At 38.5% G+C, this 27114-nt stretch overlaps 1 protein-coding gene across 15 annotated transcripts in view; it reads left to right on the top strand.

Moving 5' to 3' along the window:
• Positions 1–27114, top strand: part of DLG1 (discs large MAGUK scaffold protein 1) — a 213371-nt gene that overhangs the window by 128315 nt on the left and 57942 nt on the right. For 8 of the 15 annotated variants that reach the window (XM_004577810.4, XM_058662092.1, XM_004577809.3 and 5 more), the window contains 5 exons: positions 1840–2009; positions 5748–5884; positions 11347–11491; positions 19527–19647; positions 22941–23097. In XM_004577810.4, the coding sequence (XP_004577867.2) occupies positions 1840–2009; positions 5748–5884; positions 11347–11491; positions 19527–19647; positions 22941–23097 (730 nt within the window). Of the gene's footprint in view, positions 1–1839; positions 2010–5744; positions 5885–11346; positions 11492–19526; positions 19648–22940; positions 23098–27114 lie in introns of all 15 variants that reach the window. The other 7 variants (XM_058662089.1, XM_058662088.1, XM_058662087.1 and 4 more) reach the window with 1 other exon arrangement.

The raw sequence follows: 27114 nt of genomic DNA, 5'->3' as shown, positions 1-27114 counted from the left end.
ATTCAAATGAACAGTTGAGGTAATTGTGCTATAAGAATTGTTTCCTTCTTTTCATTTAGAAGTTTAATTTTCTTCATACACTATGCATATAGCTTTTAAATAATAAATGTAATTGATTTCTGATCAAACTACTAGAATCATGAACTTATCTTTTTATTTTGATACACATTAATACGATATTTCCCACTTTTTTTCGGTTTTGGGAATTGTATAGTTTATATATTTGAATTTGTATCTCCTGCCACAAAGAGTAACATGTATGCAAACTTTAAAACTCTGTATTTTCTTAGACAAAAGTAATGCTGGTTGATTGTAGTATTATATTTTTGAAAACTTCTGTCACAAAGAGTATTGTTTTCCTCAAGCCACGATTCTGACATTTTTCCTATGTGCTCTTTTCATAATATGTGGTAACAACCTGAAGTTTTGGAGATGATTATTTTAGATGATTTATATAAAACAGCATCTTAGTCTGAAGCTGTTTGTACTATATGCAGCTTTTTAGTTTCTATACATCTCATGATAAGGCAACTGGTGTATTAATAAGATTTTAGATAGGAAAATAAATAATTTGACCACTCATGTAAATAATATAGGCTTCTACTTTGTTACTTTTTTTTCTTTTCTTTTTCTTTTATTTGAATGGCAGAAAGAGGCTTCCCAATCCACTGGTTCACTCCTTAAGTGCTCAGGAGCCAGGAACTCAATCCAGGTTTCCCACATGGGTGGTAGAGACCCAAGTACTTGAGCTATCACCTACTGCCCTTAAGAGTGAACCTTGTCATGAAGCTGTCATTGTGAATAACACTAGGACTTGTGCCCAACAATCCTACAGGGGCTGTTGTGTAACAGGTGCAGCAAATGCCTATCCTTCTTACTTGCCCTGTGTCTGGGCCACTCTTATGAACATGACTATGGTCCCTTTGTTTCATTAGAATAGACTTAAAGTGCTAACTTTAAGGTATCACTGCCTTTGGATGAGTCGGTCTCTTTCCTCCAAAGAAAGAAAGAAAGAAAACATAAATAAATGTTTATGAGAACCAGGCCCACTGCTTGCCCACTGTAGGCATTCTCTCTCACGCATGCCCTCTGCTTCTGTAACTCTTTCAAATAAAATAAGTATTTTTAAATTATCATATCTAATGGTAAGTAATTTACATAAGAAATATGTGAATTGTGTTTCCTAATTTTTAACTTTATATAAATGTCAAGAAATATCTTTATTATTTTAGTTCTAGACTATAGATTGGTAAAGGAACTCAGAAAATTAGTTTTGGTTAATTCAATAAGTTAAGCTAAGTCTTAATTCTTACCACTTCTGTGACTTTGTACCACCTCTGTAAATTTTGACTAAATAGCTCTATCACTTGTTTTCCAAGTGGCTGGGAAAAAGCCCTTTAAACTCTCTGTGCCTCAGTTTTTCCATCTATAACATGGGAACTAAAAATTTGTATCTGCCTGACAAGTTGCTATAGGGTTGAAGCACTGAGGAAATACCGAGCTTGTGCTAAATGCTGAATGGATGTTTTTTTTTTGTAAGGTATCTTAATGCTTCCACATGATAAGCGCATAAATGGTAGCTATGGTTATTTAATATTTTTATATAATTTCATTTACAGTATTGTTTTACTTCCATGGCTAACCATTTGGAGATATTTGTTTTTATTTTTATTGGTAATTGATATAGTTTCAGATTCATTTTCTTCATTTATATATCCCGGAGTTTTAAAAAATTCTCTTTTCCTTAGAAAATGAATTTTAAAACGGTAAAAATGTAAAATTGATGTTGCGATTTTTAGCATCCAGTTTTATTTTTAAATTCCTAATTTTTCTCCTCAGGGTCAATGACTGTATTTTACGGGTAAATGAAGTAGATGTTCGTGATGTAACACACAGCAAAGCAGTTGAAGCATTGAAAGAAGCAGGCTCTATTGTACACTTATATGTTAAAAGACGGAAACCAGTATCAGAAAAAATAATGGAAATAAAGCTCATTAAGGGTCCTAAAGGTATGTGATAAACCAAACTAAGTAAGTCATTAAGAAATAGCTAAGGTAAATGTAATTGTGAATGTAAGGTCACTCATCCAAGATTAAGAACACTTTAAATAATCTCAAATTTAAGTAATTAATTAACCTGTAGAATCTGAGTGATTTTTTACACTCTCTTTCTCTCTCTCTTTTTTTTTTCTTAATGATTTTGTTTAAAGAGAACAAAATGTTTATATCACAGGGGTGGACGTTTGGCTCAGAGATAAGACATTCATATCTTATGTCAGTGTGTCTGATTTCCAGCTTCTGATTCCAGCTTCCTGCTAGTGCAGACTGTAGGAGGCCATAGCAGTGGCCCAGGCCTTCATGTGAATTAAAATACTGGAGCCCTCCTTTACATCCACCTGACCCTGCCTTTCAAAAATATGTTTTCTAAAGAATGTGTTACTAAGACTGCAACATTTAAAAATATCTGAAGCTTTATACACACACACACTATTGCACATTTTAATGCTATGAACACATAGGATTTCTATTCATGGGAAAATAATCAAAAGATCATTTCCTTTGGTGCAAGAAAAGTTAAAAATGTATGCACAGCTTCTTTTGTAATGCTTTGTTATGAACTTTTTAAGACTTCTATCTGCATACATTTCAAAAATTTTTTCACCAAAATAAATACATCTTTATTTTATTTCATTTTCCATGAAAATGGAAATAAATTTTATGTGGATTGTTTTGTTTGTTGGTTTGGTTTGCTTTGCTTTGGTTTTATGAAACAGAGTGGGATCAGGTCTGTGGTTTAGAGGGTGAAGGCTGCTCTACCTGTAGTGCCAGCATCCCGTATCGGCACTGGTTCCAGTCCAGGCTGTTGTGCTTCCAATCCAGCCCTCTGCTGGTGTGCCTGGGAAAGCAGTGGAGTACTGCCTCGGTGCCTGTACTCACTTGGGATACCCAGAAGCTTCTGACTTGTGGCTTCTGACTGGTTCAGCTCTTGCCTTTGGAAGACATCACTCTCTCTTTCTTCCTCTGTAACTCTCTTTCAAATAAACATCTTAAAAAAAGAAAAAGAGGGAGCAAGAGAGGTCCTGTCTAATAGTTCATACTCCAAATGCCTGCAGTGCCTGAGGAAGCTAATGCTAAGAACCAGGAATTCAACCAGTTCTCTCTGTTTCCCAAAACGGTGATGGCGTAGATCTAATTATTTGAGATGTTGCCTGCTGGCTGCTTGTGACTGTATTAGCAGAAAGATTAATGTTGAAAGCAGAGCCAGGATGCAAAAACAGCTACGTGGGGCATTCCAGTGAGTAGTTTAACCATTAGATCAAACACTTGGTTTTCCTATGTGATTTTTATATTCCAAACTTCTACAATCTGTCTTCAGTAGTTTTAACTTAAAACATACTCTGAAATAGTTAGATATGACATTAAGTATCATTGTAGACAGACTTTTTTTAAAAAAAGATCTATTTGATTTTTTTCTGAAAAGTCAGATATACAGAGAGGAGGAGAGATAGAAAGGAAGATTTTCTGTCTGCTGATTCACTCCCCAAGGGACGCAATGGCCGGAGCTGCGCCAAACCGAAGCCAGGAACCAGGAGCCTCTTCCACGTCTCCCACGTGGATGCAGGTTCCCAAGACCTCAAGCCGTTCTCAACTGCTTTCCTAGGCCACAAACAGAGCTGGATGGCAAGCTGGGGTTAGAACCAACGTCCACCTGGCGCATATAAGGCAAGAACTTTAGCCACTAGACTACCACGCTAAGTCCATTAAGACAGACTTTTAGCCTTCAAAAAAACGAAATAATGAGATGCTAGTTTCCTTGAACACTTTGAAGTCGTGTATAATATTGATATTGACTTGATGTAATTAATCTATCAAGTATTTTAAGTGCAGCTATCAGGCCCAGTGTGATGGCTCAGTTGGCTAGTATTTCCCTTCCGAGCACTAGGATCCCATATGGACTCCAGTTCATGTCCCAGCTGCTCAGCTTCACATCCAGCTCCCTGCTTATGGCCTAGGAAAGCAGCAGAGAATCATCTAAGTTCTTTGGACCCTACACCCATTTGGGAGACCCATGCTAGTTTTGGATCAGCTCAGGTCAGCTCAGCTCAACTTTGCTCCAGTCATTGTGGCCATTTCAGGAGTGAACCAGTGGATGAAAGATGTGTCTTTCTGTTTCTTCTCTCTGTAAATCTGCTTTTCCATTAAAGTCAAATCTTAAAATGCAAATATCAAGACTAAGTTTAAAAACATAGTTTATATCATAAACCAGTTATGTTTACAGTGAGTACCGTTAATGACTTCTGAATTTTGAAAAGTTGAATGGCATTGAAGGTAAATGAAATTGTTAATTCCAAATTCATAGATTTATGATCCCACAAATATAAAAATAAAAAAGGGCTGAAAGTTTGACTGAAGTTATGGGATTTATGGTGTAACAGAAATACCTAAGCTAAAGTGATTAATTCATAGAATATTAGAAGTAGCCACATTTTTGAAACATGTCGATTCTGCCCACAATTGTTTTTTATTCTCAGTTATTTTAATCTTGTGAAAATATTGGAAGTGTTAGAAGCAAAATTATGATGGATACAAAAGTAAAACAGCCACAGTGTCTCTTTGGATTAGCAAATACATTTATAAGACTACAAAGGAACCTGTGGGGAAAATTTCTGAAAAGGACTGAGATGGTAATAATAGGGGAATCAAGATGAAGAGATATGAAAATTCTTTGTATTACTACTATTTCACAAGTTTGTTTTGGTTTATAATTTTGAAAAGCAGAGTCATTGAAGGGAGGCGAGCAGGGTGGGGAGGGAGATAGATAACTTCTGTCTGCTGATTCACTCCCCAAGTGGCTGCAATACCAGAGCTAGACCAGGCTGAAGCCAAGAGCCCAGGCCTTCCTCTGGATCTCCCATATGGGTTCAGGATTCCAAGCATTTGGGACATTTCCTGGCACATTAGCAGGGAGGTGGATCCCAAGTACAGCAGCCGTGTCTCAAACCAGTGCACATAAAGGATGCTGTCATCACCAGTCAAGGTCTAACTTGCTGTGCCACAATGCTGGCTTCCAAACACAGGAGATTTTTCTTTGTTTTTGGTCTGGCTTTGTTTGTTTGTTTGTTTGTTTGTTTGTTTTTGTTAACATTTATTTAGTTAGTTGAAGTGTGTGGTTACAAAGAGATACAGGGAGAATCCTTTCATCAGCTGGCTCACTCTCCAGGTGGCTGCAATGGTTAGGGCTGCATGAGGCTAGGACCAGGCCAAAACCAGGGGCCCTGAATCTCCATTCAGGTCTCTCATGTGAGTTCAGAGGCACAAGCACTGGGCTATCTGCTGCTGCTTTCTCAAGCACTGGATTGGCAGAGTAGCAGCTAGGACTTGAACCAACACTTTTAGGGGATGCTTGCATCTCAGGCTTGCTATTCCACAAAACAGGCCACACTACTTCATAGTTTTCATTTTGTAAATTTAAATGTGTTCAGAAATAAGATGCTAATTTAAATATATATACTTGGATGAGTGTCAGGTAAAAATTAGAAGAAGCCAGTCTGAAAAACAAGATTTCTATAGGCAGACTTAATTGTTCCATGATTATAATATAAAATGAATATTTATAATTTTTAAAAAGATAGCTAAATTGAAATAATAAACATTAGTGTGATAGAATTATTGCCTTTTGATTATCAACCGATTCTTTCTGAGTTCATATTTATTGATATGAATCTAAAACCAGTGCTTTCCAAGCAGGTCTTGGGTTCAGCATTGCTGGAGGTGTTGGAAATCAGCATATTCCTGGGGATAATAGCATTTATGTCACCAAAATAATCGAAGGAGGTGCAGCACATAAGGATGGCAAACTTCAGATTGGAGATAAACTTCTAGCAGTAAGTCTAAGATACTTGTTATTTTTAAAGATTATTTTGATGTCCTTATTTGTGTTAACATATGTTGGACTTTGTACATTCTTTTAAAAAGCTTCCTTGATGTTTAAATGGGTGACGACCTACCCGCAATTCCAGCTGATGCTGGTGAAGATTATAGCCTAGCCCAGCCCACCAGGCATCCAATCCCAGCTGTAATGTGCACTGGTATGTGCTACAACCATACCTGGCCTGACCCACACTCTGTTCTGGTGCTTGGATACTCCAGCGGGTGATGTGAATTGGTTCAGCCTGGTCTGCCTCTGACCTATGCCAAATGCATGCCAGTGGTTACATGTCCCTGGCCTGGTCTGGGCTGCTCCCTGTCATGGTTCTTACACTCACCTGAAGGGACTGTGTCCTGCCAGAGGAGTTGCCTAGGCTCCTCCATCAGAACCTCTCGCATTGCCAGATCTCACGCATACCAGTGGGTCCATGAGCCAGTCCTACTTAGTCTACCTTCTATCCTAGCAGAAACAGTGGCCTTTCTTGACTGGCCTTCAACCCATTCCAGTTCTTACTGTTGGATGTTTCAGCCCAGCCAAAGCTCATCCATACCCAGACACAGTTCACACATGACTCATTAGGGGGAGAAACTTAGCCTTGTCCATCCTTCATCTACCCTGGTCCTCCAGAGCACCATATGGAGCTGGAGTTTAGTCCGGTCTGGTGCGTCAAGTCCCAGTCCACACTTGTGCCAAGGGAGACTGCAGCCATGTCCAGACCAGTATGCAGCCCCCACTCCGGCCCGCGCCCTCAAAGGTGGAACCCCAACCCCGTTAGGGTGTCTCCTTAGCTCCCCAATCTAGCCTGTTCCCAACCATAGATTGCGCCAGTGGTTACTCTGACCCAGCTTGGCATAGTCCCTCACCTGTCTTGGCCTTTGCCTTCATTGCTGTGTCCTAGTATCCCTGATTGATGCAGACCAGTCGGTATAAGAGCATAGCTCAGCATGACCTGTGCTCCATCCTGATTTCTGTTCTTGCTTGTGAGTTAAGGTTTGTTGGCCCTGCCCAGTCCACCCCCTTACAGTTGCAGCTCGGCCCACCCCATATCCTGTTTTAGGATGCACATTTGGGTGCTGCTGCCTTGACCTGCCCAAACTATTGTCGATTCCTTTACCCATGAATGATGGCAAGTTCTATGGTCACACCTAGCTCAGCCCATTACCATTCCAACTTGCAAGCTAATCAGCAGGACTTGTATTTCCACAGGGTTGGGCCCACACTTCCCTCACAAAATCTATCACTGGATCTGGTTGTCTCACGTGTTGGTTAGTGTCCTGACCCTGCCAAGTGTGACCCATCCCCTATTCGCCACTCGGTCAGGCACTGATACCTAGCACTGCCAGACAGGCCCCATCCATAGCTTTCGTGTGGACTGGTGTGTGGCAGTCAGTGATGTTCTACACTAACAGCCCATCTCAGGATTCCCATGTTGGTTGGAGACTCAGTCTGCCCCAATTGGAACTTATGGAATCTCCCCTCCTAACTCTCAGATCTCAGTCCCCAGGCTTGCAAGCAGATTCCATGACCCCATCGCTAGGAATCACACAGAATTCATCCCTCACTTATACTCGCATTAGCCTTATCCTTGGATGTCCCTAGGCAGCAATCACATACCCTAAAAAACCTTAGAGCTCGCCGCCGGGTGGCCAGTAGGCAGAACCTGGTGCCCAAAGCCTAGGACTCAGGTCACCGTGTGGCAACAGTGCCCATGGGCTGAGTCCCAGGCATTGAGTCTGACCTGGCCCAGGTATTCCCTGCAAGCAGGTCGCCACCTCAGTAGAGGGCTGCTGTCACCCGAGCCACCAAGGTTGAACTCAGATTCCTCCCTTTCACAACGTGTTTTCTGTTGTGGTTTCCCAGAAAAATTTTGGTGATAAAGAACCATAAGTCTGTGTTGATTCTATCTGCAGTAGCAGTATGCTTATTTCTCTTGAATCCATTTTAATGAGGCTCTTGTTCTCATAAATACACTGAAATTGTGTAATTGTCCATCCCCATTATGATTGGCTTCTCTGGCATTTGACACAATTCCTTATTTCATTTTGCCTAATGGTCACCCTCTGTCTTGATGCTTATTTTCTCTCCAAGTCGTTCCTCATTCTCCCTTGTATATCCTTGTCTCTCTAACCTCTTACATTGAAATAAATGACTCAGGGCTCAGTCTGAACATTTTCAGTATTCACTTCCAAGATCACTAGTTATAAACCTAAAGATTCATGACTCTGATTAATGATCACATAACTTTACTTGGGTGTTATTATTTAAAGACATCCTCTTTATAGGCCGCATTGAATCCCATAGAAAGTTTTGTCGGCTCTTATTTTAATTCTGTAATACTGCATTTAAACAAAAAATTTAAAAATTAGTGACCAATATTAATCATATGTTTGCTTATACTTCTATAAGTTGGATAGTATTCAGTAGCAACCACTTGCCTCTGCTCTGTATAACAGGGCTAAATGGGAACCAAACAGTCTACTTCTAAGTTGGCTCACACAAATTACAGGTAAATTGGTATGGCTGTCAACTAGGAATTTTTTGTAGTTGTTAGCTAGATGGTTATTTCTGCAGTGCTTTCTCATGGCTCCTCACAGGCTGGTGACTAGATTCACAGAGTACAACCCTTAATGTGTATCCTGTATCAGCCCTTACATTGCACCATAGCTGTTTTATCTAATTTACTAAAGGTAGTTCAATAGCCAAGCAAGTTACATTTTGCCTTCTGCTTTGCCAGAGTCATTTGTAGGGACTGGAAGCAGAGCAACCAAAACCCAAACAAACACGAGTGTTTCAATCAGAGTTTAGTCCACTGTGACACCGCAGCATCCCAAGAATGAGATTTTACAAGGATGGAAATAACAGGGGGTTTGGCTCACTGTAGAGCGTCAAAGAAACAGTATATTGCAGATACACAATATATCATAATATATTTCATAATGCAGACAATCCTTGCTTTGGATTGTCTATGCCGATATACTGTACAAATAACCAGCTATAGCTCTACAAAGCCATGTTAATAACCAACAAGGAAAATCATGCTGCTGTGATTTAAACATTTTGTTCAAAACATAAGACGCTCCTTGTTGTTCATTTCAAAAGTATAGATTAGGAAAACGAAAGATATTAAAACATTTTAGAACACTGTAATTTAAAGCAGAAGCATTATTTGCCCCCCCCCCAAAAAATGTTTATCAGAGAGGAGCAGTCTAAACCTAAGGTAAACATAAAAGGGAAAATAATAGGAGCCTAGCATGATGGCTCAGTGGCTAAATCCTCCTGTTGAAAGCACCGGTTTGTGTCCTAACTGCTCTGCTTCCCATTCAGCTCCCTGCTTATGGCCTGGGAAAGCAGTAGAGGATGGCCCAAGGCCTAGGGACCCTGTACCCATGTGGAAAACTGGAAGAAGCTCCTGACTTCAGCCCAGCTGCAGCCATTACAGCCTTTGGGTAGTGAACCAACAAATGGGAGGTCTTTCAGTCTCTGCTCTCCATAAATCTAATGTGGCTTTCCAATAAAAATAAATGAATCTTTAAATTAAAGGGGAGGGGAACTACTAAAGATTAGACTTGTATTAATAGAAAAAGGCATAAAAAGAAAAGATTAATAATTGAGACAGTGGAAAAATTGACAGAAATTTAGCTGTGCTGGCCAAGAAGAAAAAAAGAAACCTTAAAAAAGCAAAATGAGTAAGAAATTGTTTAAGAGTAAGAAAGGGCATAACAAAATACTTTGAACAACTTATGCCAACACATTAAAACAGATAAAATGAACAGATTCCAAGAAAAATGCAAACTACTGCTTGTAATCAGTGTTACATTCCATTATAACATCAGCCCTAGTCATGGAAACATGACATAGTAGTTAGCACCTGTGATGTTAGCATCCCACATGGGCACAGGTTCAAGTCCCAGCTGCCCCACTTCAATCCAGCTCCCTGCCAATGTACCTGGGAAGACGGTAGAGGATGGCAAAGTGCTTGGGTTCCTATTCCCACCTGGAAGACACAGAAGAAGCTCCTGGCTTTGGTGTGACCCAGCTACAGCAGATTGAAGATATCTGAGTCTTGCTCTCACTTTCTATAACTGCCCTTCAAATAAATAAAATAAATATTTTTTAAAAAGTACTCATTATGATGTCCACATTCCAGTCCCCTTTCACCAATTCTAGTTTCCTTCTCCTATATATACTGGGAGCAGTGAATAAGGAGTCTGATTCTTGGGTCCCTTCCAGCTACACAGGAAACCCAGATAGAGGTGCCAGTTTGCATACCCTGGAAAGCAGCAGATGCTAACTCCGTTTCTTGGATCCCTGCCAGCCACATGAGAGACCCTGATGAAATTCTAGGCTTCTGGCCTTGCCCAGGCATGGCCCAGCTTTGGCTGAGTCAAGCATTTATGGTGTGAATCAGTAGTTGAAAGATCAGTCTGTTTCTTTCTGCCTTTCAAGTGAAAATGAATATGAATAAAAATTAAGTATTGGGCTCGGCAGCGTGGCCTGGTGGCTAAGGTCCTCGCCTTGATCCCATATGGCCGCTGGTTCTGATCCCGGCATCTCCACTTCCTCTCTGTCTCTCCTCCTCTCAGTATATCTGACTTTGTAATAAAAATAAAATAAAATCTTTTTTAAAAAATTAAGTATTAATTTAGAAATGATTTAGTAAATTCTGATACAGTCACACTGTGGAAGTATTGTAATAGTTTTTAAAATGTATTGGCTTTGTGTATGTCTGAAAATACAGCAATCCGTAAGATATCAAATATAAAATGACTTCGCAGAACAAAAAATGTATTATCCCAAAAACTCAAAAAACTGCCACACACATTCCCAAATACCTACATGTGAGAGAGAATTTAGGCTGGGCCATAGGAGAGAAACAAAAAAAAAAAAGATCAAGGTTGCCAAATCTGTTAACATGTATATAAACAACTTCACTAGTCATAGCGAACAGTTTCCTGATAGCATGGTCTATCCAAAATACCAGATCCTGGGGCTGGCATGCTGGCACATCAGACTAATCCTCTGCCCTGTAACGGCAACATCCCATGTGAATGCCAGTTTGTATCCCAGCTGCTGTACTTCAAGTTCAGCTGCTTGCCTGTCACTGAGAGAGTAGCAGAGAAGGCCTGAATCCTTGGGAATCTGCATTCATGTGAAGACTTGGTTGAAGCTTCTAGTTCTCAGCCTGGGATCAGCTCAGCTCTGGTCATTTGAGGGGGTGAACCAGGAGATGGAAAACTCTCTCTGTAAAATCGGCCTTGCAAATGAAAATAAATCTTTCTCTAAAAATCATTTTTTTTCTTTCCACACACTTTTACTTCCCTTAAATTGCTTATTTTCCCTACCTTTGGTATAATTATTGATAACAAAAATCAGAAAGAATGTCTTAAAACAATGATCTTTGGGAATTTTTTTCTTCAGGTGAATAGTGTGTGTTTGGAAGAAGTTACTCACGAGGAAGCAGTAACTGCCTTAAAGAATACATCTGATTTTGTGTACTTGAAAGTGGCAAAACCCACAAGTATGTATATGAATGATGGCTATGCACCACCTGATATCACTAATTGTAAGTCTGCCTGCTTGCATTTACTTAATACTTAAGTTTGTCTTGCTTTAGATAAGATACATTTTAATGAAATGTATTTTTTAAATCTATTAAGCATTTTAATGTAGTAGCTTTAAAACACTTTTGAGAATCTCCCTATTAAGGAAGAGGGATCGTTTCACCTTTACTATTTTATTGTACTAGTTAATTTCAACGTGTAAAACATTGGTTACCAAAGAGTATTTGAAAATAATACAGATTTTTTTGGTTTGTTTTCTTATAGTTTTGAGGTTTTGCACAGAAACTGCTTTTACATGTAATTTAGTTCTGTTAGCTGTCATAGTAATTCTGATGTTTATAGTATTGCTCGCTTATAGACTACATATTGAATACTGGTTTTAATATTTCTCAACTTTGGAGTTTAAAATCTCAACTTCATGAGAACAATTAATATGTACTCTTAGTATTTTTTTTGGTACTCCTAATATATTACATAACCATATTTGTATGCTGTTCCATTTATTTGAATCAAATTGATATCAAAGTTCTTAGATACATTGATGGTTTTTGTCGGTTTTTTAATGTACAATTTAGAAAGAGATTTAAACATAGATTTCAAAAACTTAAAATTTCAGAGGTTTAAGTATTAAAAGCAAAAATTGTGAAGTAGTACAAAGAGTTCTCATTACATCTTCTCTTACTGTTAACATATTACTGTGACGTATTTGTCACAATGTGTAAACCACTGATGTTTGTTTTGATTGCAAAACAAAAGATTTATTTGTGTGTTGAGTTAATGGAACCCAAAGTAATTGTAAATGTTTTTCTTGTACATTCGCTTTTGATGATCCTTTTCAGAATTACAGAATTTTTAAAAATATTCTATATTAAATCATTTTTATACCTTTTGTAAATGATGTTTTCGATGTTAAAACTGTCAAAATCCACCACTGACACTAATCCTTATAAGACAAATACAGATTATAGTTAAAATCTGTATATTTTCCTTAGATTATCTATTTTTAACTGCTCATTGACTTATTGTTCACATACAATAGAATCATTTCCTTAATAATATTCATTCTTTCTAAGGGACAAATATGATGTCGTAACACTTCTTTCACATAAAACAAGAATATTGGTACTTGAAATTCTTGCAAACACTTGATCTTGTACACAAATTGTGTATTTTTGTGATTGAATAAGCAATTTTATTGATGTTTTATTTATCAAGTCATGTTTATTTTGAATATTGCTGGTGTCTTCAACTCTACCTTGTTCCTATTTGTAACAGTTGCTCCACAAATAAAGAATTGAGGTCTTGATTATGGCCAAATATCCAGGTAGCCATACTGCTGCTTACAAAAATGTTAGCCTGAAAAAAATATTATTTCCTAGTTGAATTATACTTTTTTACACAAAACTTAAACATGGAAGAGGTAATTATAAGGAATAATAATTGAATGTTGGTTGTTTCTTATAGACATAGGTAGGATATTTCTTTTTTTAAGATTTATTTATTTTATGTGACAGGCAGAGTAATAGAGAAAGAAGAAAAGACAGAGAGGTCTTCCACTTGCCTAATTATTCCCCAAATAACCACAAAGGCTAAGGCATCGCCAGGCCAGAGCCAAAAGCCTGGAGCTCCACACAGACTTGGGTCGCAGGAGCCAAGGCACTCATAGCGTCTTTGACTGCTTTTCCAGACATATTAGCAGAGAATTGGATTAGAAATGAGTTGACCAGTACTTGAACTAGCACTCATACTGGGATGCCAGTATCACAGATGCTGACTTAATCTGCTGTCCTGCAATGCCAGTTCCAATATTTATGTATTTTTTACTACTATTGATTGGTAAAGTAATAGTCAATTAGGAAAAAGTAGCAATTCACCTTGCTAGTTCAGCTTTATCATGTTTTCATTCCTATTCCCCTCCCTTCCAAGGCAACAAGTTATAAATTTTATTCTGGGCTTATAGTCTTCTACATATGTAATTCATAAACTATATGTGATTTTCAAAACATTTTTATTTTTTATATGTAAGTGATTTTTAGCCTCTCATGTCAAACTCTTCAGCTTTCTCTCCATCTACTATTTGATAATTATCTATAATGTCTTCAATCTTGCTTGGGTCCCAACGATTGATGTGCCAAGCTTATCATTTTTCTTGCTACACATTCTTGGCTTTCACATTATCATTTTCAATAATGTACAAAATCCACATAGATGGCTGATTCATCTGATACCCTGGGTTTTTGGTTTCTTGATCTCTCTTTTCCCCAACTTCTATTTCAACCCAGATATTTGGTCCCAAGTTATATTTTAGATCGTACTGTAGATCAATACCTCATCATTTCTGAAATCTCAAATTAAATTATACTGTTATCTGACTGTAGCCCTTAGTTAATTCATCATTATTGTAACAGTTCTACCGCACTTTGACTTTCAGTCATTTTACATTATCATTTCATTACCCTGTTGTATCACCCATGGTTCTACTTCCATTACTGTGCATAGGTGTCCAAGCAGCTGACTTGATAAAGGGTCTATTTTAGTTCATGGTTTGTTGGTTAAATGAGCTGGTTTGTTGGTTTGATATCTGGTAAGGGTAGAACCGTTGCAAAGGAAGTGTCACATGACAAGCCAGGAACAGGAGGAGGTTGGGGTCATCCCAGATTTTTTTCCACCCCTTGTGAGAATTACTTCCAAGATCATGCTTGCAATGATCTGTAAGACCCCTCACTAGGCCCCTCTTAAACACCCTAATTGGATTAAGTTTCCACTGTCCTAGTATCATCAATTTAGGACTCAGATTAAACATCTGCATGAATTTGGGGGACCAAATCATACTCGTACTATAGTTCTTAGAATTCATACTTTGTCCTAATACTCATATCTAATATTTTGCCCCTTTCTTCTTCATTTGCAAAATTCCAGTACTGATTCAGTGAAACTCTGCCATGTAAACAATTCCTTCACATCAAAAAAAGAAACATACTCAGAAGAAAAATACATTTGTCCCTGAACTTTTTAAATATTTCTTGTTCACATAGATTTCAAATGTTTTACATTTATGTCATGCATATAAACATTCTTTAAGTATGTTTTTTTTAATGCTATGTTGTTGGTGATGGGGTTTTTTCTTTGGTTTGGTTTGGTTTGTGGTTTAGTTTTTATCGATTTGAAAGACAGAGAAAGAAAGGGAGAGAGAAATTGATCTTCCACCCCCAGTTCATTCCTTAAATACCTGAAGCAGGCAAGGCAGGACCAGGCCAAAACTAGGAATATGCAACTTTGATCCATGTCTCTCATCCACTGCCTCCCAGAGTGCATTAGCAGGAAGCCAGTTCAGAAATGGAAGAGTTGGGACTGGAACTGACACTGTAAAATGTGGGCATCTCAAGTGGCAGCTTAACTCACTTTGTTACAACATCTACCCTAATTTTGTTTCCCACAGACTTTATAGAGCACCCTCATATAACCAAGTGATTTATAAATGATATCAGTTTTACTTCTTTATTTCCCATTTTTATACTGTTTATTTTCCCCTTTGCTTATCTAGTGTACTGATAAGTCCTCCAATTGAATAGAATTGTCAGTAACTAATATCACTCTATTTGTAAACTGTGGGTAGAAAGATACTTTGCCATTGCATATAGTACTACCATTAGGTCTTTTGTAGATAACTCTCTATCAGATTAAGTGTTTTGACCTTAAAAGGCTAGATTTTTGGCCTAGCCATTAAGATACCAATATTGCATGTTGGAGTAGCGGGGATTGAATGGCAGCTGGACTCCTGCCTCCAGCCTCCTGAAGGCAGTAACAATGGATGGAGTAACTGGGTCACTGTCTCCCACATAGAAAACCTGAGATGTGTTTTCAGATCCTAATTTTGTTTCTGTCTTTGTATTTGGAAAATGAACTAATGGAGTATGTATAATCTCACTGTTCCCTCTATCAAATTAACAAAACAAAATAAAATAAAGCTAGCTTTTTTAAAAGATGTATTTGTATTCAAAGGCAGATTTTCAGAGAGAAGTAGATAAAGACCATATCCTCTTTTTGTAATCTCTGCAAATTTTTGTAAAATTTGTTTTATTTTAACCCTATATGGTTGGTTGAGTTTGTCAGTGAAGGCTTAAGCTGGGCCCAGACTTCTGACTTGTTATCTCAACAGAGAGTACTAGATCACACGTGTTCATATGGTGATTGTCAAGTACCAACAGAGTATGTTTCTGGTAGAAGCAGTATGACAAGTCAACGGATGTCAAAGTTTAAAAACAATTGATACAATATAATATAAAAAATATGGTTTCTCTGCTGACACTTTATTATATATCTTCTCACTTTCAAGTTGCACTTTTTTTTTTAATAATCTTACTTAGTTGATTAGGGCACAAAGAGTCAAGGGCTACAGGAAAGTGGGTAATACCATTGTTCTCACATTAATATCATTATTTTTTCTGTATCCCAGGGTAAGGGAAGAGATAAAGGGAAAAGGCCCACCCAGCCTCTCACCCATCCCAGGTCCCCAATGTGAGGCACACTCCAAGGGTCCGGCTCATGCAGTTTTGATAGTTCAACAGTTCTGAATTGCTGCCAATCTTGCCATTCCAAGCACAATGAAATCTCTTCAGAACCCACTGGCTGACATAGTGTCCTCATGGTTGGAGTTCTGAGATCAGCAGTTCAGTTGGAGGAATCCCCAGAGAAACTTCGTCTGAGGTGATCCCAGACCTGATTTTTGTGTGTGCTTGCCAGTACAGGGTCCAGCAGAGCCCATCGCCCCAATCAGTTTATGCCTATGCTGGTGGTTGCAATTGCTGGGTCAGTTCTGTTTCCAGCCCTGTCTTCCTCTTGAATCAATGGGTGTTGTGTCCAGCCTGATCCTGCCCACTTCATACTCAGCCCTCACGCAAACCAGTGGGAGCTGCAGCCTAGTTGGGGCGACTCCCCATAACCCACACCAGGCCTACCCCCTACCCTGGTTCCCATGCTTGCCAGTATGTACTGCAGGTTTGTTCAGTCTGTCCCCTATCCCATTTAGCTCTCATACATGTCAGTGGACATTGACGCCTAGTTCCGCCTAACCTGCCCTACTATCCAGCCCACACACATACTGGCAGGTGCCTTTCTGTCTAGCCACCCCTGCCCCAGTCCTGGTTTTCGTGCTGTCCAGTGGGAGTGGTAACCCATGAGGGAGGTGCCCTCTATCTCCCTACTAGACCACTCCCACTCCCAGATTATGCACTTTCCAGGTGGTTCTGGCATTTAACTTGACAGAATTGGCCCCCATTGCCAGCATCTGCCAGCTGACACTGCAGCAAAGCCCAACTAACCCTCACTCACTCTAATTTATGTTTGCACCAGTAGGAACAATCACCCCAGCCCGTCTTTTTCCTGATCCATCTCACCTGAGGCTCACAGGTATTGTAGCTCTGCCTGGTCTGGTCTGTGCCAATCCCAGCTGGTTGTCCAGCAGGGGAACCCTCCACATTCTCCCTGCCAGGTATGCCCCCTCCCTGCCTGGTTCTCACGTGTGCTGTTTGGGTGCTGCAACCACATCTGGTACGGCTCGCCTCACCTTAGCAATCCTTAACGTGCACTGGTATATGTTGCGACCAAAGCTGGCCTGACCCACACTCTATGCTGGTGCTCAGATTTGCCAGCAGTTGAAGTGAACGGGTTCAGCCTGGTCTGCCACCCACCTATGCCATATGTATGATGGTGGGTACCTTCCTCTGGCCTGGTCTGGGTTGTTCCTTATCTTGGTTCTTGCGCTCATCTGTAGGGACTGTGTTCCGACAGAGGAGTTTCCCAAGCTCTTCCTTCAGACCCTCTCCCTATGCCAGGTCTTGCACATACTGGTGGTTCCATGGGCCAGCCCTCATTGCTGGCCTTCAATCCATTCCAGTTCTTAGTGTTGGATGTTTCAACCCAGCCAAGGCTTGTCCGTACCCAACCACTGCTCACACATGGCTCAGTAGGGGAAGTTGCACTTCTTCAGCTGGAAGACATTGTTAAACTTATGATCTGTCCTCCAATCTCTTTCTGCTTTCACTTCAATCTCCTTAACTTGATTTTCACTGAAATGTTAGAGGTCTTGGGTCTTTAATCTTGATATCTAAGGAAAATGAATTGGGCTTCATATAAGATTTTGAGTATAAGAAATAGTATTTTATTTTTAGTCCCTTCTGAGATATTGTGCCTCACATATAAGATTAAGTACCCTAGAAAGGAGCCCTTGACTAATGGGCAGTGTGGATATGGCAGTGAAGAGGTACATTTTCTGACTTTGACGTTTTTTACTATATTTTTCATCCAGCTGTTACAGGGTTTGCTTCTTTTTCTGATTTTTTGTTTGTTTTGTTTTGGCACCATGAAGATATGATAATACAGCACATGAAATTAATAGTCAAGTATCAGTAAACTGAACTTGAGAAGTCTGGTGATTGTAGAGATTCATGAGGATATCTGTTGCTTAGTGTTACATACTAACTTCTTTTTAAAAGTACAGATAGGGCCTGGCATGGTGACCTAGTGGCTAAAGTCCTCACCTTGAATGTGCTGGATCCCATATGGGCCCTGATTCTAATCCTGGCAGCTCCGCTTTCCATCCAGCTTCCTGCTTGTGACCTGGGAAAGCAGTCAAGGATGGCCCAAAGCCTTGGGACCCTGTATCCACATGGGAGACCTGGAAGAGGTTTCTGGCTCCTCTGGCTTTGGATGGTACAGCACCAGCTGTTGTGGTCACTTGGGGAGTGAATCATCGGGCGGAAAATCTTCCTCTCTGTCTATCCTCCTCTCTCTATATATAGATATCTGACTTTGCAATAAAAATAAATAAATTTTTAATAACAAAAAAAAAGCACAGATTTTCTTACATCTCATCCAAGAAAGACTTTGGAGGACAGTTAATATCCATTTAAAGAGTCCTTGGAAAAACCAACATTGTGGCACAAATAAGCCACCGTCTGTAACACCTGCATTCGTGTGAGCAAAGGTTCAAGTCCTAGCTGCTCCACTTTCAATCTAGCACCCTGCTGAAGTGCTTAGAAAAATCAACCCCCAGCCATTCACATGGAAAACCTCAAGAGTTTCAGGCCTCTGACATGTCCCAGCCCTGGGCATTGTTACCATTTGGGGAGTAAACCAGCATAAAAGATCCCTTTAATGCTCCTTAAGTTTTTTTTTTCTTTTTACCCAAATATAGATTCATAGTGCTTTGTGGACAATAACTCAATAATTTAATGAAAGAAGAGTTTAATGTTTGATAATACATATTATAGCTTATTTTTCATAATAACTATCATAGTTAAAGTTTCAAGCTGAATACTGCTTTTCCTGTGTTTTGGTAAGGATTTATGTATTTTATGCTGTGCCTTTGTAACTTTCAACTGAAGTATGTAGCCTGCTTGGATATTTGGAAAGCATGGTCAGGAATAGCTTTATCATTTCCTATTCGTAGCTTTTACTAGAAGGATAACCCCCAACCCCTCTGTGATTCTTGTTATTATTGAAATAAACCAATGGACATATCGGGGTGTGTGTGTGTGTGTGTGTGTGTGTGTGTGTGTATTTTTTTTACCCTGTTTTCGCTTCAGATTTTCATTAATTCACAATCAAAATTTGAGTAAATTTTTAAATATATATACTTTTAGAAATAGTAAGCTGTAAAATAACTTTAATGAAAATGTTATTGAACTTCAGCTTTTCTGTTCTTTGTTTTTGATATGATAATCCTTTCAATTTATCTTGCCTGAATTTTCCTGAATTTTATAAGGTAGTTCAGATGAAACTCTTCTTTAGTTGTATTTTCTCAAGCCAAATGAGATAAATTTGCTTTATTAACCTGAGTATATCTAAACCTGTTTTATCCTGAAGACTGTCCAGTTTTTTAGGTAATAAATATGTCTTCTCTACCAAATTCTGATATGCAGAGAAGCAAATATGAATTACACAATCAGCTAACTATAAAATTTACAAATGAGGTACTGAGTATCTTGTTTCTTTTTGGTTTTGTCATAAGTAACTCTCTTTCTCTTTGTTTTGAAGCTTCTTCTCAGCCTGTTGACAACCATGTTAGCCCATCTTCCTACTTGGGCCAGACGCCCACATCACCAGCCAGATACTCACCTGTTTCTAAAGGAATGCTTGGAGATGATGAAATTACAAGGTTAGAAGCTTAACATTTTTCCTTTAAAGAAAATATATGTATTGAAAATTGTTATTTATTTGAAAGAATTACAAAGAGAGAAGAAGAGATTGCTCTCCTATCCACTGCTTCATTCTCTCCAATGACTGCAGCGGCTAGGTCTGGGCAAGGCCAAAGCCAAGAGCTTCGTATGGGACTCTCCCACATGGGTGCAAGGACCACACACTTAGGCTGGTTTCCCAAGCACAGTAGGAAAGAACTGAATCTGGAATTGGAGCATCTGGATTAGAACAGGCACCTATACAGGATACTGGCATCACTTTATCCACTGTTCCACATCTCTCATTCATCTTTCTTTCTTTAACTGTTAGATGAAATTTTAATCAGCCATGAAAGGTAATTAAAATTTTTGATACTTTGGTAAAGATTCATGTCATTTGTGCTGTGCCTTTGTAAGTTTCAGCTGAAGTGTGTAGCTTACTTGGGTACTTGGAATGCATAGTCAGGAGTAGTTTTATCATTTTTTATTCCTAGTTTACTAATAGTACAACCTCTTTGTGGTACTTGTTATTATTGAAATAAACCTTTGATATTGCAGAAAATAAAGGAAATAAATAATCCTGAGCTTTTTTCGTTAGAGGCTTCATTCATGAGCCTAAGTACAAAGAAGTTTTGTCTTGTAAATAAATACTGCTTCTTTTCTAATGATGACTTTTTTAGGTTTCGTAAACTGTCCCTAGAAATTAGCTTAAATATAACCAACCTAAGACTGTATTTATATATATTTTTAATTTGTATAGTTTTTATTTAATATGGGCCATAAAATACTATATTGTGGCAGTTACTTGATTCATATTCAGAATTCAGCAAGCAATATTTTCTTTCTTTGATATATAGCCTTGATATCTTGACAACTGAAATATTCTTTGAACTGACGTTAGTAACTTCACCAAAGTTTGTAGGTTAGCTGCTTTTGTTTTTTAAGATTTGTTTATTTTTATGGGAAAGGCATATTTACAGAGAGAGGTAGAGATAGAGAGAAAGATCTTGCATCTGCTGGTTCACTCCCCAAATGGCCACAACAGTTGTAGCTGAGCCAATCTGAAGCCAGGAGCTAGGAGCATCTTCCTGGTCTCCCATACAGGTTCATTGTTCCAAGGCCTTGGGCCATCCTCCACTGTTATCCTGGACCACAAGCAGGGAGCTAGATGGGAAATGGAGCTGCCAAGGCACAAAAGCACCAGTATAGGATCCCAGGTTTGCAAAGGGAGGATTAGCCAATTTAGCCATGGCACCAGGCTCATAAATTAGCTTTTTTAGTCCCAAAGAATTCTAATGAAGTGAGCAAAAAATCGAAAATATTTTAGATCTGATTGTCTTATTACCATTGTTATCATTATTCTTTATTTGTCAGACTCCTAACTCTAGGAGTAAATGATTTTTTTTTTTTTAATCTCTTAAGGACAAGTAAAAATGTCTTTTGTTCCTTTCTTCAGAGTTTAGCAATATTGGAAACTTAACTGATGCTCAGTGCTTCTGTTGGAATGAAAATGAGCACAAAGAATAGCTTTCTGATTTATTAGTGACAAGAATATTCAAGGCTATTAATCTCCAGGCAGTGCTCCTTTCTTCATTTTTCATCACTCCAGCTAAATACTGTGATATATAGCCTACTTATGAAATGTTACCAGAAAGTGTGTCCAGGCTTTGATGCTGCCGCAAGAAAGAATCCTGGGATGAGCAAAGGTTTACTAAAGCAACAAGCAGCTTTTTGTAAGTGAAAATACACTGAATAAGAGTAGGCTTTCTTAGGACAAGAGTATCTGCCCAAAGTATATAAGGAAGTGTTTCTCTTTTGTCTTGTAATAATGGGGCAGGAATGCTCATGAGACAAGGAGGAAAGTTCTGGAAATGTGGTGGTGAGTCCTGACTTTGGACTGTGGTTCAGCCCTAGCCAATTCAGCTATTTGGAGGGTGATATAAAGATAAAGATATCTTTATCTTCCCGCCTCTCCCTTTCCTTTTCTCTGTGATTGTGCCTTTCAAATAAATAAAAAATTAATGTTTGAAAAAAAATTCTGCTTTCAGTTTTGAGTAGAGATGTGTTTAAGAAGGTAAATGCTGTTTTTATGAAAGGATTCATAAAAATCATTCCTTAAAAGTATTTGATATTATTAAGCCTAATGCTTTCTTAACTTTTTAGAAAATGGATTTTAAAATATTTGCAAATATAGTATATACTGTTTAATAATATTATCAAATGATACTCTGCATTTCATTAAATCCAAAATTTTCTTAGCTTTTTATGGTCTTACCAGAAGATGTAAATGGTGTTCACACTGTGTCTAACTCCCAAGAGTTGTGCAAAAATATCAGTGGGAAGTTGTATTTCAGAGATTTCAATGTGGGAGAAACAATAGAGAATCTTGGGATTAACAGTAAATAAATTTAATAGAGGCTTTAGCATTGTATTTCATAATTTCATATGAAAAGTCTGGAAATGGGTCCATCAAGCTTAGCCAAAAAGAATGGGATTGCTATGAATGGGTTAAGTTAGTTATGATTTGTCTTGTTGGTACTAGAGAAAGAACCTTCCTAAAATGAAGGAAAACTGCATTTTACAGACTCAGATAAGTCGTCAGGGATACAACTGCATTGTGTGCAGTAGGTACTCTGTGCATACTTATAGATTAATGGCTCTTTATTAAATTTTCAAGTTTCCAAATTTTTTTCCCTTTTTGTTTTCAGCTGATGTTTTTTCTAACACTGAAACCTTTTATATAAAATTAGATGTATAAAATTTTCTGTAGTCTCATTTATAGGCTTAGAAAGAATATCTTGGGCCCAGCGGCGTGGCCTAGCAGCTAAAGTCCTCGCCTTGAACGCCCCGGGATCCCATATGGGCGCCGGTTCTAATCCCGGTGGCTCCACTTCCCATTCAGCTCCCTGCTTGTTGGCCTGGGAAAGCCACCGAGGAAGGCCCAATGCCTTGGGACCGTGCACCCGCGTGGGAGACCCAGAAGAGGTTCCAGGTTCCTGGCTTCGGATCAGCACAACACCAGCCGTTGCACTCACTTGGGGAGTGAAACATCAGACGAAAGATCTTCTTCTCTGTCTCTCCTCCTCTCTGTATATCTGACTAATAAAATAAATAAATCTTTAAAAAAAAAAAAAGAAAGAAAGAATATTTTAAACCTTTTGCATTTCATCTAGCTTTCCTTGAAGTCTAATAACATAAAAATTGCCAGTTGGGAGTTCTCTCTGATAGGTCTTTGTAAAATTTCCAAAGCATTCAATATTTTTTTAATTTTTAGGGAACCTAGAAAAGTTGTTCTTCATCGTGGCTCAACAGGCCTTGGTTTCAACATTGTAGGAGGTGAAGATGGAGAAGGAATATTTATTTCCTTTATCTTGGCTGGAGGACCTGCTGATCTAAGTGGAGAGCTCAGAAAAGGAGATCGTATTATATCGGTAGGACATGTTTTTCTAGACGTTTGTGTAATTGTAACTGGTATCTATTAATTATTGAGTTTTTTTCTTTTGTTCTGAAGTTATCCTTGTTATCTTCGACTTAATTGTAGATGTACATTCTATATGATAAGTTTTGTTTTGGCAATCAACTTTCTTATGAAGGGTTAGTTTTTATAGATGAAGCATGTATTCTCGTTTTAAGACCAACATTTTTTTCTTTTATGTGTTTATTTGAGAGGCAAAGAATGTACCCTTATCCTCTGGCTGAGTGACTGAGATAGCTGGGGAACCAAAACTGGGAACCCAAGTGTGCAGTCTCCGTCTACCACATGAGTGATTGTTTGTGGTATTTTTACTAATTTTTTTAAACTCTTAATGTAGTCTATTTTTTGTTTGTATGTAGTTAACTCACAAGTTATACTGCTTTTTTAGCCATACTTTCTTTTATCTTACTTCTTTCTTCTGTGTTTCTTTGGTGGGCCACTGAAAGCATTTGGATTGCAGTTATTTGTTGTATAAAATTGCTGATTGTTGTGAAAATTTTACATTTTTCTGCCTTCTGTCCTTCACAGGGTAGTAGAATGTCCTAGTCATGCATCCTTAATTTGCTTTTTTCAGGAGTCTAAAATACTTGTAGATGTTGTCTAAAAATAGCTTTATTTTGTCCTCACTTGTAAATTTAGTTCAGTCTAGAACTGTAGGTTGACAGCTATTGCTTTCTTAGGCTATTTAACACAAAGGCTTGTTGTCTGTCTGGTTTGTATATGATTATGCTTTTTGCTGATTGCTTTTAATATCTTGTCTTTGCTGTACTGCAGTTTCCCTAAAATGGGTGTTACTTAGCACTTGATTTTTCTGTTTGTGATTCATTAAATTCGTTGAACCAGAGGAATCATATCTTCAACAGTCCTGAAAACTTCTTATCCCTTACTGCCCTTTCCGTTTTGCGTTTTCAAATGTTCTCATGTCTTCTTAACCCATTTCATATTCCTCAACTGTGTATCCTTGTACTTCAATTCAGTAATTTCTACAGGTCTATTTGTATATATATATCTAATGTGTAAGCCAAAACTAAGATTTTTAATTTTAAAGTACTGATTTCTAAAGTTTTTCTGGTCCTTTTTTTTTCCCTCCTCTCTGTTTGCCTTGCTAATTTTGAGAGGTCTTTTTAGAAAAGTTATTTTATTTACGTAAGGTGAGCAAGTTTGAGTGGGTCTTCAATACTTACAACTTCTTACATGCTTCTAGATTCTTCTAAACATACTTATTCTGTTTTCTGCATTTAATATCTGTTCTAAGTTCATAGATTTCTAGCATATACTTTATGGTACCCCATTGTGGATTATGTTCTCATATTCTAAATTTTTTGTGGTGAGCTTGTTTTCAGCAATATTTTCAGTATTCCTATATACATAGGAATACTGCACTGTTAGAAAGTGGTATCCAGTGAACTCTTTTACATTTTTGATAGGCTTTTCAAGAGTATCATTCTTACCATCACTTTTCCAATTGTTACACTAAATTTAGACGTTATTTTTCCCGTTGTAGTTAATATATGAGCTATTAAATGGTACAGACAGAAGTTTTTAGCCACTGTGTTGTGCTGTGTTGTCTGATTGATTGGTTGATTGTCTGCTAGCTAGCTGACTTTGAGAGACAGAATTTCCGTCCACTGTTTCACTCTCCAAGTACCTACAATGGCCGAGACTCGGTCAGACTGCATCCAGGAGTCTAAAATCCATCGCTGTCTCCCAAACAGGTGGCCAGAGCCCAAGTACTTGGGGCATCTCCTTCTTTTCCAAGTGTATTTATTACCAGGGAGCTGGAGCAGAAGCAGAGCAGTGTGCACTGAAACTGGTACCAGTGTAGGATGCCAGCATTGCAGGCAGCAGTTTATGGCACCACAACGCTAGCACCGAAGAGCAAATCTTAAAAATAGCAGATTACAGACAGGAACAACAATACAGTCGACAGCTGACTTCTCTGCAAACTGTAGAAGACATTATACAGTTGATAGGTGTATTTAAACTGCTGAAAGGAAAACTGTCAGCACAGAATCCTTTGTGCTATGAAATTATTCATCAGAAATGAGTATGAAAATATTTTCCTGCATATAACAGTAGAATTTGTCTAGAGGAAACATAAGAAACAGCATAGAAGTTTTTTTTGTTGTTGAAGAAAAATTAGACCAATTCTTATATGTGCAAAAGGAGGTTTAGGAAAACAGGGTATATAAATATATGATAGATATACAAGATCTAATTCTTAAATAGAATTTTACATATATTATTATAAACTATTTGTTGTCTAACACAAAAAGAGTAATATACTGCGGTGGTTATGTCATAAATAGAAACAAAATAAGACCGTAAAAGTACAAATCACAAGAAAATGGAATTATAAGTTGTTTCTTAGACAATTTTTTTTTTAAAGATTTATTATTATTGGAAAGCCGGATATACAGAGAGGAGGAGAGACAGAGAGGAAGATCTTCCATCTGATGATTCACTCCCCAAGAGAGCCGCAACGGGCCGGTGCACACCGATCCGATGCCGGGAACCTGGAACCTCCTCCGGGTCTCCCACACGGGTGCAGGGTCCCAAGGCCTTGGGCCGTCCTCGACTGCTTTCCCAGGCCACAAGCAGGGAGCTGGATGGGAAGTGGAGCGGCCGGGATTAGAACCGGTGCCCATATGGGATCCCGGGGCGTTCAAGGCGAGGACTTTAGCTGCTAGGCCACGCCGCCGGGCCCCTCTTAGACAATTTGTAAAGTAGCATAAAATTCTTGGATCCCTGCACCTACTTGGGAGACTTAACCAAGCTTTGGACTAGCCCAACTCTGGCCATGGTGACCATTTGTGTAATGAACCAAACGATAAATCTATCTATCCTTCTCTCTCAGTAATTTTTCAAGTAAAAAGTAAATCTTCAGCAAAAAATTCATTAAGAAACCAAAAAGTAAGCTATTTCTGTTCTTTGTATATGTGTGCACGTGTGTGTGTGTGTATATATATGTGTTACTTTTTCAGTTAATAGCTCTAACTGTACTTAAACTTGTAATGTATAACCAGCTCTCCCATAAGTCAGTTAGAAAAAAGGTAACTTAAAATGTATAAAAGTTTTAAGCAGATATTTCACAGAAAGAATGTATCTTGGGGCCCGGTGGCGTGGAGTAGCAGCTAAAGTGCTCGCCTTGAATGCCCCGGGATCCCATATGGGCGCTGGTTCTAATCCTGGCAGCTCCACTTCCCATCCAGCTCCCTGCTTGTGGCCTGGGAAAGCAGTCGAGGAAGGCCCAAAACTTTGGGACCCTGCACCCGTGTGGGAGACCCAGAAGAGGTTCCTGGATCCCGGCATCAGATCGGCGCAGCACTGGCCCGTTGCAGCTCACTTGAGGAGTGAAACATTGGATGGAAGATCTTCCTCTCTGTCTCTCCTCCTCTCAGTATACCCGGCTTTCCAATAATAATAAAAATCTAAAAAAAAAAAAAAAAAAAAAAGAATGTATCTTAATGGCTGATAAGCACATAAAATAGGTTTCATATTTGGTATCAGGGAAATATACAAACTGCAATAAATTAAGGGGTTTGGAGGAATTTGGGCAGGAGTGATATAATTGTTCTGTGATTTCTTAGTAGTGGCGCCGATACATCTTACAGATTTTTCACAACTTTCAGCTAAGCAATAAAAAAAAATTAGGCCTGAATAAATATAGCCATTTATTTTAAAGCGATTATGAAAACAAATCACCAAAAACCATCATTTGGTAAGGATGTGGTACAACTGCAACTCTCATTCAATATGGATGGGCAAATGAAATGGTAGCACCACTATTATAAGAACTTTCACGGGGTTTTTTATAAAGTTAAAGGTACACATTTAGTTGCTTCTTTGTTTCTCCCCCAAGACACATAATGAAAGCTTAAGTCCATAAACATTTGTGACAGCCTTATTGATTATACTTCAAATTTGGAAATAGTCCCTTTGCCTTTAATAGGAAAATACCAAAATAAATTGT

The sequence above is a fragment of the Ochotona princeps genome, chromosome 3, assembly GCF_030435755.1.
Source record: "Ochotona princeps isolate mOchPri1 chromosome 3, mOchPri1.hap1, whole genome shotgun sequence".
Classification (NCBI taxonomy): Eukaryota; Metazoa; Chordata; class Mammalia; order Lagomorpha; family Ochotonidae; genus Ochotona; species Ochotona princeps.
The sequence above is the reverse complement of the archived record's forward strand: the minus strand, read 5'-3'. Positions and strand labels throughout refer to the sequence as shown.